This window comes from Enoplosus armatus, chromosome 2 (genome assembly GCF_043641665.1).
Source record: "Enoplosus armatus isolate fEnoArm2 chromosome 2, fEnoArm2.hap1, whole genome shotgun sequence".
NCBI classification, from domain to species: Eukaryota; Metazoa; Chordata; class Actinopteri; order Centrarchiformes; family Enoplosidae; genus Enoplosus; species Enoplosus armatus.
In genome coordinates, this window is record NC_092181.1 from 16,169,243 (window position 1) to 16,184,104 (window position 14,862).

General features: G+C 44.2%; 1 protein-coding gene across 2 annotated transcripts in view; it reads right to left on the bottom strand.

Moving 5' to 3' along the window:
• Window positions 1-14,862, bottom strand: part of dlc1 (DLC1 Rho GTPase activating protein) — a 75,950-nt gene that overhangs the window by 3,213 nt on the left and 57,875 nt on the right. For both annotated transcript variants that reach the window (XM_070911861.1, XM_070911868.1), the window contains 9 exons: window positions 13,103-13,174; window positions 11,436-11,517; window positions 10,158-10,221; window positions 6,061-7,709; window positions 5,192-5,371; window positions 3,300-3,459; window positions 2,053-2,260; window positions 1,243-1,459; window positions 688-802 (listed from right to left, as the gene is read on the bottom strand). In XM_070911861.1, the coding sequence (XP_070767962.1) occupies window positions 688-802; window positions 1,243-1,459; window positions 2,053-2,260; window positions 3,300-3,459; window positions 5,192-5,371; window positions 6,061-7,709; window positions 10,158-10,221; window positions 11,436-11,517; window positions 13,103-13,174 (2,747 nt within the window). The remainder of the gene's footprint in view (window positions 1-687; window positions 803-1,242; window positions 1,460-2,052; window positions 2,261-3,299; window positions 3,460-5,191; window positions 5,372-6,060; window positions 7,710-10,157; window positions 10,222-11,435; window positions 11,518-13,102; window positions 13,175-14,862) is intronic.

A 14,862-nucleotide genomic window follows, 5' to 3' on the forward strand; every position in this document is an offset into this window, starting at 1 on the left:
GTTGCGTGATGTGTCCGCGAAAGGAAGCTCTTCCATAATCTAATAAAACTTTGAACAGTAATGACCCACAGTATGCCGCCTTTTAGCATTTACTGTCAGAGGAGACTGCATTGGGTTGAATGGGATTGAAATTGGATTAGTAATAGTGTAGTTTGCTGATTATTTCCTGTTTATCCAGTCAAGTGCTCTCCGTGTTGACACACAGAACCACACCGGATGAGGTGGCTTCATTGGGTTTGCGGCTTTTGTGGGACTATGCTGTGTTTTGAACTTCCTTCACAAATGCTTGAGTTTGATTTAAATGGACAGAGACGTGAAATAAAGTCCAGTTCTGCACAAAGGGGGCATTTCAAACTGAAGGTCGGTCTGCACATTTAGTTTATGTAATCATAACATTGCTTGAACAAATGACAGCATGAATCGGATCAACGAGTTATGTAACTGAGACTGTGTTTGTCTACAGGACAAACACGGGGAGACAAGGTGTTTGGCGATGACATGATACAGCGAACCAGGTGAGGTTCGTTCTGTCAGCAAACACACCTTCATTGACTTTAATGGCAGATCTGATTTATCTTTGCATGTGACCTCTTCAGCTTTTAATTTTCATGCCAACCTTGACTTTCAAAGTGATGAGTCTGCTAAGTGAAGAGTACACATTCAGCTCCAGTGTTGTTAGCTACTGACCCGGAAGAGTTTTCTGCACTCCTGGATCATGTGTGCCAGGCCGTGAGTGGCAGCCAGGTTCTCATTCAGGTCTCTCTGGTCTGGCTTTCCCAGTGTCTGCTTCCTGTTCATCACCCTTTGACCAAGGAAGAGGGGACAAAAGGAAGACAAGTGGTACACAATTAGCATCCATCATCCTGACAGTGGGTGTGAGAGAGGGCAGAAGTACACCTGATGAACCCTTTTCTGCCAAATGTGGCGCAACATATGTGTTTCTTAATTAGGTAAAGATGTTTATGTAACCTTTCTATTTCCTCTGTCTCTCTCCCTTCCGCCTCTCTCAAGCTACAGTACATCCACATCCACATCTACAGTATCCTGCTCTTTTGTTTCTTTAGAGGGACCCTTTCCTGTTTTGAGAATGTACAGCATATTATATGTTATGTAAGCTGCTAATACAATAACTGTGTCAGTGACGGCAATCAAAATAAAGACAATATCATTCAAATGTACTGATTGCAGTAGTGTAGAGGCACACACACAGACACACACACAGACACACACACACACACACACCTTGGCGAGGAGCTCTCCTTGCGGCGCAGGGTGTTGAGGTGGAAGAGGGACGGGGCCAGACACACAGCAAGGTTGGTGGGAGTCATCTGGTTCTCAGACACGCTGGCCGTCACGTCGCTCAGCAGACACAGCAGCGTCCGCAGAGCCTCGCGGCTCTCGTCAGGCAGCAGCAGCACAGCGGCTCGCACCGCCTGCAGACGGAGCTCTTTAGGCATGTCTGGAGAGGAAGAGGGAGGATGTCAGGGCTCGCTTTTTATATTATATGCAGAAAAAGACTAATAACCACTGTCATGCTACATCCTGTCATCTTTTTTTGTGTCCGCTGGTTAACTTGCCATGATGGGATCTATGTTGACCTATGTAATATCTGAAGTGTGTTATATAAGCCTACGTGTGTGTGTGTGTGTGTGTGTGTGTGTGTGTACAGTATATGCTTCATGCTTCATACTTCATGCACAGCAACTGGTTTTGTGTCAGCTTATATCAACAGTTCCTAATGGAGCTATTACAATCATAAAGGAGCAGAACTTGAGACCATGTGAGTCACAGAAGGATGGACCAATACTGTACCACATAGATCACCTCATTCCGCAGGTATTTCCTGCGCTCACCTTGTTTGTTTTCTTTTTAAAGTTTCACAATTTCTTGCTCAATGGCAGGCAAGCGTCTGCAGCTCTAAAACAATACGCTTCATGCAAATCCTCTTACAGATGTGTGGCTGTGTGTGTGTGAGGTAAAGGCATGTGTGACCGCATGTGGATGCCTCTACAAGACTTTGTTTATACTTTGAATGTACGTGTGTGTTCTTACACTGATATATCTGGAGGAAGGTCTCAGACAGTTTGCTAGTGAGCAGGGGTTCTGGCAAATCTCTGAAGTACTGCTTCAGCATGTCTGCAACGTCATATGCGGATTGGCCCTCGTAGTTGACTCCTCCCCCATCTGCGCCGCTCGCCTCGTTCATTTGACGAAGAGCTTGGATACGAGATTTAACTCCTGATTTCCTAAAAAGACCCACCTGGACAAAGAGTGAAGGACAAAGAGAGAAAGAGTTACGTCATACATACATGCACAGAAACCTTGTAAGTCAGCTTTGAACTATAATTCCCTTATTAGCCTCAGCGTTAACATGAGTACAGTGTTTGATCCTTATAATTAAGGCGTATCAAAAACGATTAATGTGCTCAAAGCAAAGAAGCGTCTTTTAAAGCTGCAGGCTGTTATCGTTGAAAATAATATTCTTGACTTATCCCCAAATCCAGAGCTTACAGTCAATATGGTTACATCACAACGGATCCTGTTATTTACACGAAGCTCCGTGACTCCCAGTGGGCATTCTTATACTGAATGTTGTGTAGGACCTCATCAGTGGCCTTTTAAGGCCGCATGAAATGGCAATGTTGGGGAGGAAAAGAGAAAAAGGCTGTTGGCTTGTCCAGCCTGAATATTTTCCATGAGCTTTCACCACTTCCAAACAGAGGCGCCTTGTCCTGCTTTGAAAAGAACACCATCACTCTGTTTTCTGTTTTTCCCTCCATTAATAGCTATTTTCTCCAAACTCCCTCTTTCTTTCCTTTATGAATGTACACACACACTCTGAGATAAATCTTCCACAATGTCTCTAGATTAAACAGAAAGATACAGGTGAGTTAACAGCTGCACACTTTGACTCTCTCCAGGCCTCCCCGCTTCATCGAATGTGTGACAGAGAGAAGAGAAAAAGGGGAACAGGCAGAAACTGTATACACACACTGACTAAGTGGATATCAGGCTTTTTCCGATCCACTGCTCCATCTTCTGTAACATCCAGTGAAATATGAATATTTGACTGATGGCAGATGTCCTAAAATTAAGATATTATATAACTCCAGCACCTTTAAGAAAAGTTTTTTTCTCTTAGTTGTGGAAACTGAAAACGATACTTAAAGCTAAATGACAGGCTGGCAGGAATTGTGAAGTTATATGTACCCTGAAGTTACAGCGTATGCACAGGTTAATGTATACATCTGTCTGTACATATTGCTTATGTACATGTTTATTTGTGTATTTTATGTTACCTGGTCGAGGCACTGGTTGCGTAAATAACGCATGGCCTGCTGAATTCCCTGAGGGAGGGGCTGGCCTGTCCGCTGGACGATGACTTGTAGTGGCACACCGAACACATTCCTGTCTTTGTAGTCGCGCACCTTGATCCGCTTCATAAACTTTGGCACAGCCCTGCAACATACACACAGGAGAAAAGAAAATCATCAATATCTGCTAGATATTGACATGGATTTTTATATGAATTTAGCAATTAATTTTTAAAAGGATTTCTTTAACAGGTCGTATTCATTCTTACTTGGTCTTATTTGAAGAACCTACCTTGTCATCAACAACTACACATCAAAACACTAACAAAATCTCAGACATGGTTGTTCATTTAGTCTCTGCGAGACTAAATCAAATTTTTACAGAGTCACCCTAGCTACCAAAATGTGTGTGTGTGTCTTATGTGTGTACAAGGAGGAAACCAAGCAGGCTGCGGAAGCCTGTCTCCAGGTTCATGACGGGGGGGGTATACAAGGTGAGGGTAGAATGGGGGGGCGGTGTACGTCGGTGTATCAAAAGGGGAGGATCCCACTGCTTTATACATCCACACAAACTGCCTGTCTCACTATTTCTTACTCTGTGTGTGTGCGTGTGCACTTGGACACAAGTGAACACCAAGTCTACAACCACAAACCCCAGCGTTGAAACATGCAACTCTGACCGATTCACAAGAATGCCGCCACAGATTTATGGCTGTGTATCTCTCTGCATGGGTGTGAGTGTGTTTAGCAGAGAGACGCTATGCGTGACTCAGGACAGGCTCGTCTTTGTAAGAGCAGGCGTTCACAAGACTCCGAGCGCTTCTCAGAACCACAGTTTGGGAAAACTGGAAAAGGAGCATGTTATGATCCCGGCCCGGAATTCTGAATATGTGTGGGCCTCCAGCAGCCAACAAGTGGCCTCTGTCTTTCAGTGAGCCCCAGCCTGTCATAAGACTGTCATAACGCCTTCTATTCCTGTCCAAGGAGGGCCTTGGGTAGAAGAAAGAGGGGAAGTGGAAAAACACAACAAAATGATGCGATTTTTCACTTTTAGTTCATTTTCCTCATTGGAAAGCAGTTCTTTCTTTCTTCAAATGTTAAAACAGGTAATGCTGGGCAACTGCTAATGTTTTTGCACGATAACGTTTTTCTGTATTCTATATTTTGACTGTGAAGAATATCCAGTGATGCAGTAGATGATGAAGCGAAGTCTAGTTTATATCAATGCTTTCAGTTCAGCTTATCTAATAGAAATTCTCCCAGTATTTGACTTCAGAAAAAGAGAGAAACACGCAGGAATATAGATGAAAAGAAAAGGAAGAAGTTAGGTCTAAAGCAGATACAGTAACAAGGAGGATATTAAGTGCCATTATCGTGAGCAGCATATAATGTGACGTCAGACCAATAGTCTAGAAGTGGTAAAGAACGTAGTGGTGGAGGGATAATTGTTGAGGACAGATCTTTCTAGCCTCCAGCTCTTGTAACACCATGTGTGTGAACTGCCATGATTGTCCCGTTGAGAAAAAGACAATGTACACCCCTTCCCGGCAATTACAGGCCTGGGAAAAGAATGTGAAACCCAACCTCTGCGGACAGCCGTCACCACACTATACAACAACCTGCAGATGGAGGGGATTGGGAGACGGGTGGGACAGAGGGGTAGTAGTTGGATGGATGGCTGAATGGGTAAATTCAAGGGCATCACTTACGAGGAACAATTAGCCAGACGCAGAAGGCATTTCACATGACAAACTTTGAAAAAGCTTTTAAAAAAACCCAGTGTGTTTGTCGAACAATCCCCATAGGAGATCGCCTTCTCTTCAATACATATTCTCTGTGCCTTACACAAGCATCCCATTTTCCTCCAATCCACTCACCAGCTGAAGCCATGTTTGTTTGTAGGGGTGTGTTTCTCCAGCAGAGCAGTGAGCTGCAGCAGGGACAGCTTCTGGAGCAGATTCATCTGTAGCACAGACTGGCAGCTAATCTGGAGTTGGGCCGAGGCCAAGCTGGGCCGATGGGAGTTCTGGAAGCTCGGCCAGCGGAGTTTCTGCGGCCTGGAGTACAGGAAAAGAGGAGGTGAGAGCACAAATTGAGATGTGAGAAGAAGAACGTTGATTATAAAGGAGCAGTTTAAGTCTTGGGATCTACGTCATGCTTTTGTGTACACATAAACTCAGAAAATAACACAGCCTTACACAGTATTTGTAGTTTTAGGTGATCAGTTTAGGGGTTACAGGGATTTACGTACACATCAAGGGACTGTCTAAAAGACAAAAAAAAAGGAATAGCAGCAGTCCCCATGGAGACCAAGCAGCATTCCAGTGCATTCAGCACTATTACGTAAGCAGAGATGTCTCAGCGTGTCCCCTTGTTTATCCTTTGCTGTCACTTTCTATGGAAAACTCTTTTTTGTTGCTACCTCAGTGTCTTTCTATTGTTTTGTTGTCGTCGAGCTTTTCGTGCACTAAGGTAAGGGGTTTTTCAGAAGAAATCTAAAAGTATGAGCCTGTTCTCTGTTAAAGGATCAGTTCACCAAAACAACAAAAAGCAATATAAGAGTAGTATAAAAATGTTATATAAAAGTAGGGCGAGGTAGGTTGTCATTGGAACTACTTTCAACAGAAGAAATAGCCCCTATGAAATTGAGAGAGTGAGGTCTGTGGATTACCCAGAGTAACAGGGACCTTGTTTCTGATTTTTTTAATGTTGTGAGCACCACAGTGTTCAGATTTTCTTTACTGACCTGCTGGTTCTGGTTAGAGATGCCCCGACACCAGAATCTCTCCTCTCTCTCATCCCTTCCTCTCCCTCGCCCAGTGGGTTTCCCGTGCTGTCTTGGTCACTTCCGTTCTCCGTCTCCTCCAGCCGGTTCTGCAGAGGAGAGGATGGGCACGGGGATGCCGAGTCCAGTGCTGAATCTGAGTCTTCTTCTTCATCCTCCTCCTCTTCCTCCTCCTCACCGGCCACAGCCTCTGACCAGGCGTTAACAAACCGCTGCAGGCCGCTGACATGTTGTAGCACCTCCTCCAGTTTGCGTTCATCCCCCTCTTCCTCCTCCGCTCTCTCAGTGTGGGGGACGTTGTCATAAAAACTGAGCCGGCTGTCGACGGAGCCTGAAGAGCCGCGGCGCTGGCGTCTACTTTGCCGCCCCCTGAGGATCACCGAGTTCCCGTTATCATTCCCATTGTTGTTGCGTGAACTCCCGTCCTGCAGGGCTTTGGGAAATGTTCCAGGCTTGTGACCTTCTGGTAAGTAGAAGAAGATCATGCCCTCCTCTTCCTCCTCTTCTTCTTCTTCCGCTTGCCTGCTATTGTCTCGAACACTGCAGTTGTTTCTGTGGTTCTGCTCATCAACCGTCATCCCATTGCTAGCTTGGCAGGGGATGGGCGGGGCAGATTTGGGTGGGGGTGTTGGCTGTCGATCTGCAGCTTGTTGGGGAATGCTGAAAGGATCAAAACCCTCCAAATACATTCCTCCTCTCTTACTAGAGCCTGCCGCTGTGCTGTGGCTGCGAGCGCGAGTCACTGGGCTTGGTGTGCTCACTGCACTTCCACTGCTTGCTTCGGACTGGCTACTCCCAGTACTCCCAGTGCTGCCGTTGCTGGTCTGAGTGGAGTAGGATACAGAGCGATTCCGGTTAAGTGTCATAGTCTGAGTGGGAATGCGTTGGTGATTGAGGTTCTGGTTGAGGTTGATACTGGAGATGTCCACACAGTTGAGCCTCTGCAACTTGTCATCATCTAGACCCTCTTTGATGACAGGACCACTGATTTCTATCTTCCCTCCGCTGGTGCTCCCCTTCTTCTTTCTCTTTGAGGTGGTGCCGCTGCGCAGCCGTAGACTCTCCATCCTCTTGAGGAAGCTTTTAGCTCTTGAGCGTGTGCTTTTGCCACTGCCACCTCCTCTGTCCAGACTTCCTCCCATTCCTGTCTTCACATCAAAGGTGAACTGTCCGAGTGTCTCCAGGGGCGATGGAGGCATACCATCAGACAGGGAGTCCTCATTAGCGCATCCTGACCCGCCTGTGCCAGAGGACGAACACATGCTAGCTACAGAGCTGGCACGAGTGGCACCAGCAGGTACAGTTTCATTTGTCAGGGTGGCACCATGGCACTTCTCTTCTCCTCTTCCTCCACTCCCGCTGCTGTGGATGGAGCCCACTTCAGGCTGTTCACTGAGGTCAGTCAGCACACTCTCTGAACTATTGCCTTCACGCAGGGCGAGCTTGCCCTTCTGGGATACTTGGTCCTTAGGGAACGGGGGCGGGGCAGCATCTGTGGACAGTGTGGAAAAAACCTCCAGCTCCTCCATGCGGGACCAGCGCTTGCTGTCCCTCTGGAAGGTCCAGCGGCCACTGATGGCACAAGGCTCGTCCTCATCAGAGTCCTCACTCTGGGTAGGGGAGAAGGAGGGGATAAGGGAGAGGGAGGAAGAAATAGCAAGAAGAGATGGAAAAAAGAGAGGAAGGGAGAGGAACAGTTAGAAGACATTATGCAGTGCTACGTTTTGCATTTCTTTTCCAAAATTCCTCACCTTGGTCCAGGAAAACTTTCTTATGGAGTTATGGAATTCATTTTGTAATTGTTTCACTTGCACATTTCCTTCTGTGCATTCATGTTCAGTTTATCATGTCTCATCTGCTTGTCATTAGTGTATCATATCATATTATGGGCTTGTTATTATTTAGTATTTTGTTTGGTTTGCACTGGTCTGTCTGTATAGAATAAGCTACAACTAATGAGGAATTCTTCTTGGAAGATAAAGAACATGCCAATGACATAATGAGAGAACAGATTTACATAACATTATCTCAAAAAGAGGTCGTGTGGTTGAGCATATAACTTAATGAAGCCATGGACAGCCAATAAACACAATTCAATCACTTCCTGACTGCATGGACAATACATACACAAAAAGTGGCCATTACTGAGTCACACATAGTGCACATGCACCTTCACAAAATGCACACACCTCCCCCAGTTTGGTTAATCTATCTCAGGCCCTGGAGGGACTTCAGGAAATTCCATTATGACCCCCATAGTTCACAATGCAGCCAGCCAGACTGGGGTCATACCCCCCTACAGTCTTTATCCCCTCTGTCTGTACATATGCACACACACACACACACTGAGTGTGAGACAGTGTCACTGATACACTGCTACTGTCAATCCTTATTCCTCATCCATGACAGAGGTATCCACCCTCTTTCAAACACTAACACACACACAAGCTAAGATGGGAGATTTCAAAAGGAGACTTCCTCGCAGTTCCCAATCACAGTGGAGGACCAAAGCTCATAAAACCAAACCACAGGCCACAAAGAAACCACCTCCTCCTCTTCACCTTTTATAAAGCTGTATCTATAATCTGAATTCACAAAAACTTTCTTGTATCTGTCAAAATAAAAAGTTTAGAAAGCAATTGACTTGAAAGGTTTTTAAACAATAATCATAACCGCTTTTACATAGGTGCCAGGAAATTAGCAATTTGAGTAAAAAATTCCAGTAGAGAAATGATCAAATCCACAAAATCCATGTTCCACTTGTTGAGTGCCAGTGTTCCTGTTTCCCTGCTCGCATGGGCTCCACATACAGGCATCATTAATTATATGTTTTGCAGTGGAAACATGATGTAATTTCAAAATAAAAATGAACAAAGAGTACAATCTATCCTTGCCATGCACAGGGCTTTTATTGAAGTAAATGATTTAAAGACGACAACAGAGATTTTCGTGACATTTTCAGATTCCATTGTGGCTTTTTTTCTCAAGTTATGTTTGTTGGAATGTGAGATAACGGTAGTATGCTATTCATTGTGCAAGGAGAGCGGCAACTGGCCAATAGAGCGTCAACCATTTATCAACAATCTGGTGATATCTTATCCTCAAACCATCAAAACCCACAAAGCATTCACTGCAACGGTGGGCACATTTAACGGCACAAGGAGTCTGCAGAATGAAAACTATTCATTATTACAATTAGACAGATGGAAAGAACAAACCAGAAAGAAGGACCAGAAACAGGGAGATTTAAGAGAGAGGGAATGTTAAGACATGAGGAGATCAATGCATTCCTAAGCTGTCTAAGGGGGGGTTGTTGTCCCACAAAGATGGCAAATAACCTCTTTGACTCTTCTACTCTTCTCTGTTGACTCCTGAAATGAAAGGTGCCACAGAAAGGGTCATCCTAATGAATACCAGCACACACAGAACAAGGATGTTACTACGTAGCACTTAAGGCCATTTGGGAATTAAGGTTGATTTGTATAAAAAGGAGCAATTCTTGACATAAAGTGACAGTGCAAGTCAGTCTAGACTTTCTACTTTACTTGAATCTTGCATTGGTCTAAAACTGGGGTATTCACAGAATCATCCTCCTGTCTTTGAAGAGGAAAAACATTTTCCAAGAGGCCTGTTTTCTTAAAAGTGAAATCTAAGAGTGTGGTGTTGTTAAATTTCTCTTAATAGTAACTTTTAAAACAAACCATATTGCAAGAGTGCCACAAAAGCAACATACTAATTCCTTTTATGGTGAGCGAGAAGTATGAGGAAGTATTTGGGGAAGAAGGGGAGCACGCCTTGAGTAGGGGGAGGTTCTGGTGAATGCAACCCCTTCATTTAGACATTAAAGCTATCCTCCTTCCCCCTAGGGTCCTCACAGCCCACTTGATATAGAAATAAACCCAACAGGTGCCTTCTCATTAAACAAGATGAGAGAAAACACAGCTTTGCCCTGTGGCCAAGAGTGAACTGATGGTTGAGGTGAGGAAATGCAGTTGTGGTTGAGGAGATGTGGAAAGGGACTTTTCAGAAAGGAATGGAGCTTGTGCGTGTGCACTTACTCTTTTTCTTTGCGGTGATATCTCCAGTCTCATTAGAGCACACTTGTTAAGAGTATTCAGTCTCCTGCAAACACAAAAACACACACACACGCGAAATTGGTTACATTTAAATGGGATTATAAATATTCTCGCCCCCTGAATTTTTTCCTAAAACACAAACCTCTCATCACCAAGAGGATGTACGATGGAAGAAAGGATGAAACAGGACGAAAAACAGAAGAGGGGAAGAGAAAGACAGAGGGGGGGCTTGGGTGCACCCAGGCTGGCTAATGAGCTGCTGAAGGATAATCCCCATATGAGCTGGAAGAGAAAGAGAGGGAGACAGAAGGAGAAGCGAGGAGAATGAAATCTGCTGGAGTGGCGACGACAACTTTGGGAGGGGGGCAGAAAGCTTATCCCCCCAGCCACCTGGAGAAGGGGAGCGAGGGTGGTGGTGGGGTCCACCCTCTAGAGAGCTCTTAGAGCAGATCATGTAACAATGGAGAGATGAAGGGATGGGAACTGAGGGATAGTTGTGTGTGTGTGTGTGTGTGTGTGTGTGTGTGTGTGTGTGTTTGGGGTGGGGGGATGCCAAGAGAGAGACATTGAGATGATAGCTTCCAGATGTATGGAGGGACACCTGCTGTGGTTTATTACGGAGAGTCAGAATTTGATGAAGGAGTCGACTCCATTAAAGAGCCATTAACCTCCTCCTCATATGTTAATGAATATGGCAGGGGCACCAACTACAATGCAAACCCAGTCCTCTCGAATGATACTTGCTGCCATTATGCCCTTTTTCATATACACAAACTAAGATGTCTGAAACAAACAAAGCTTTGAAAACTTCAGTTGTGAGTACCAATGAGTGCCCTGTGTCTGCTACAACATGAAAAGAAAGACTGAATGTAAAGAGCATTGCGTGACATCCAGCAGGGAAAGGTAGGAGTGAGATATGTGCTTGCCATGACGATACAAAAGACTATAATGACTGAGGTAAACACTATCAGCCCCAGAGAAAGAAGAAAATAACGTGAGGAGAAAGTATGGGCATAGAAAACTAATCAGAGAGGAAAAGGTACAGTACATGCCTCCAAAGTGCTTATCGCGTCACTCTTTCATCTCATCTGCAACTTTCTAAAGCATGCCTCCTTTTGAAGTCATGCCCTCATGGTTTCATTTGGGGGAAAACAAGAGATAGTATAAAACAGAAGAAGAGGAACAATAAGAGGAACGGCACAAAACATCAAAAGAAAGAGAAAAGAAGTACGGAAGGTTTAGTGTGACTTGTAATCTCACCTGCAGAGTGCCTCAATAGCATCACGATCGAGGAAGTCATGGTCTCGGGTGACTGAAGAGATGTCAATGGGAAACAGGGCGTCTAAACAGAGAGAAAGACCGATTAGTGTGGGCATCTCCCTGCCGCTGATTGGATCAGTGTGTTCAGATAAAAGTTAAGATACAACCCTTCGCCTCAAAAACACCCACCCACTCAAAACACCCACCAGGGCCTTTCCGTCCCACCTTCTCCCCCCATACTGCCTTGATGAAAAGCTAAAAGAGGAAGTAGCGTCTTAGCCAACCAAACAAACACAGCTGCAGCTTTCAGACCCGGCAGGCAGGGGGGATGTGGAGCACAGAGGGAGAAAACAGGGGATTGATTGAAGAATGACAATAGGTACTCCACTGCTGCTCAGAGGTCCCACTTCCTTTTCTCCTTCTCCTTCTCTCTCCCTCGTCTATCTCATTAATGGGATCACTTACTCACTGAGTCACAGCATTAGTAAATCATAAAGAATATTAAAGCACTGTGGTCTGATGTATCAATGGATGGACAGATTTGAAGATATTTTCCGGAATGCGTTGACCCAACCCATAATGGGAATCTTGCATCTAAACCCCCGGGGGTGAGAATGATAAGAAAATGCTATTCATGGGAGGCCAGCACCTTCAGCCTACTGTACCGAAACAGGCTTATCAGTCCGCTTATCTTTAGTGGGGCAATAGTCTTGACAGCACAGACAATAGAGATTGTCCCACGGATACAAGGGAAGGAAAAATGTGTCATGCATCGGCACAAATTCCTACTCGCGTGGAGACGGCTGCAACTGACAAACCAGCGAGGGTGTAGAATCTGCACAGTGATTGATTGGGGTTTGCACTTTTGTGTTGCTGTTCATGTATGTATAAAAACAAGCTCATCACCTGTGCAGAAACACAATGAGCTTTCCGTTCGAATAGGAAACCTTTCACGGTTAAGTGGCGACAAGCAATAACCTGTTGACAATGGAAGCTTGGTCCTGCTGTCATCATCCTGTAGTTACATAAGGGCAACTGGTATGCCCATGGTATGCCACAGTATGGTTGGAGTAGCTATATGGAGTGTAAAGAATGTTTGACGTATTTTGGTGAGTGTGTATTTAAAACTCAAGGGTCGGGCAAAGCATTCTTTCTCAACCATTTGTCAGTGTATGAGTAACTTCAGAGGGTGTAGAAAACATGTTTTGTATTTATATTAACAATGTAAGAAAGACCTTTGGTCCTCAAGGAGTTACTGTATAGGTTGCGTTATAGTTAATGTTTGGAATATAGTAGAGTATGAAAAGGTACGTGTGGCTTTACCTGCACAAGCACAGCAAAGTACTGGTGCTAAGAAAAAGCACACCCTTTACTCCTCAGGAATGTTATGCTGTGTGTGGTGTATATGCATGCACAGGCGCAAGTGTGCATGTTTGTATTTTGCGTGCTTGACATAGGACATTGTGGTCTTCTATATGAGCTAAACATCATCAGTTGTAAAATACTAGTTGTGTGTATTCACAATTTGGTAGAATGACTATTTTAATCTCATTTACGTGAAAAAATGTGATCTCAATTTAATCGAAATTCAAAAAAATGTGTTTTATTAGCTACTTAGCGTTAGTATATCTGATTTCAGTTAAGGGGGGTCTCATAGGTGTCCTTACCTTCATAAAGCTGGGCGTACTGTGGGAACCCTGCTGCTCGGAGCCAGGTACAGGCCTCTTTGGCTTCAATCTCTGCAGAGGAGAAAAAGTGAAAGAATCCAAAGGCATGTTAGATATTGTGGCAGACACTTCAACCCACCTGAACAGAAAATATAATCAAAGTACACATACAGTAACACACCAAATATCCTGTAATAACATGGGTTATTTACAAAAAACATCCTTGAGTGCACAGCAAATAATGAAATGAAACATAATTTGAAAAACGTTATCCTGTCAAAATATCAAAGTAAGACAAGTAATGGAACTGAACACTGCGACATGCTAGCAGCTTATCAAATGTGAGCCCCTTGACCTTATTAGCCATCTCACACGCGGTCACTCTCCTCTCACATGCTTCTAAAGCTCAAAGCATCACTAGTGCAAATTGCGTTAACCCTCTCACACCCAAAGTGTGTACCACAGTGTGTGTCCTTATCCAGGTAAGGCAGTGGTTTTCCTTGGTCATACATTGATCTCCAACAGAAAACGTCCTTGTGGAGCATATACACATACACCTACCCATAGATATGAATAGAATATGCCATTTTTATGCTATTTTAATGTTTTAAAAATGATTTGTTTGTTTTCTGGGTGCTGTCCTCTAGCTGATGCCAATACAAAACATTTAAGGAACCTCTGTGGGTTAAGATGCATATAGGAAACGGTGTTTTACATACATATCAGATGTATGTTTCTCAAGTGTCCAACGTGTTCACAAAGCTTCTCCAACAACTCCAGACAAACTCCGCCATAACCCCCTTTAAACACAAGGTGTGACATTTAGGCTTGCTATGCTAAGTACTGACTGAAAGTTGAGGTCCACTGTGTTAGAGGAGCCATTGCAATATCTCCCAATTATCTGTGAAAGCCCTTTAGTTGACATATGCCAAATGGCTGCCCACCCCCCCAGGCTCTTCAATTGCTCCATCACCCCCAGAAGATAGAGGGAAACATGTCTCCAGGCCTTAAAGGAGCTGATTTTACAATGTCTCCTTCAGTGGAATGACAGCAAGTACAAATGTAGCACAACCTTGAGAAAAACTTGTAAACCAAACCAGTGGAACAAAGGCAGGAAAAGACACTGGTAAACCATGGGTGAAAGTGACAACATATAGAATGGCTTCTAAACATGAAAGAAAAATACTTGCTAATCCCACTACCAATGTGCGGGAACTGTGCATGAAGTCTGAAATTCAGGCAGGACAGTTAATGGTTTCCATTTCAAATTCTATAGTCCTTGCATTTAGACATTATAGTAATGTCCTATACACTTTTAGTAGGGGTGCTATGTTTGGCTGAGCGTGACTGAGCTAATAGTAACCACCGGGAAAGAGATGCAGAGTAGTTTATTTTATCTTCGAAACACCAGTCTGGCAGTTCCACCCCATTTCGAGGCTAAATTACACCAAGGAATTGTTCTTTTTTTTGGCCAAGCTCAAGAACAGCAGCATAAAGGGAGAACAGACTGTGTCTAGAAAGAGACAAAAGACTTTTCAGTATTTTGGTGGAGAACTACGCAGACAAAACAAAGGTAAATGTGTAATAAATACTGTCAAACGAGTGAGACATTAACTACTGGGAATTGACTTGACATGGACAAAAGAAAGGTGACCATAAAGTACTGTCAGACAGACAGAGAGGTCAGAAGAAGACTACTGCTGCAAAGTCTGGGCTCAACCATATCAGCATTTACATACCAACAACAAGCCTAGACGGCA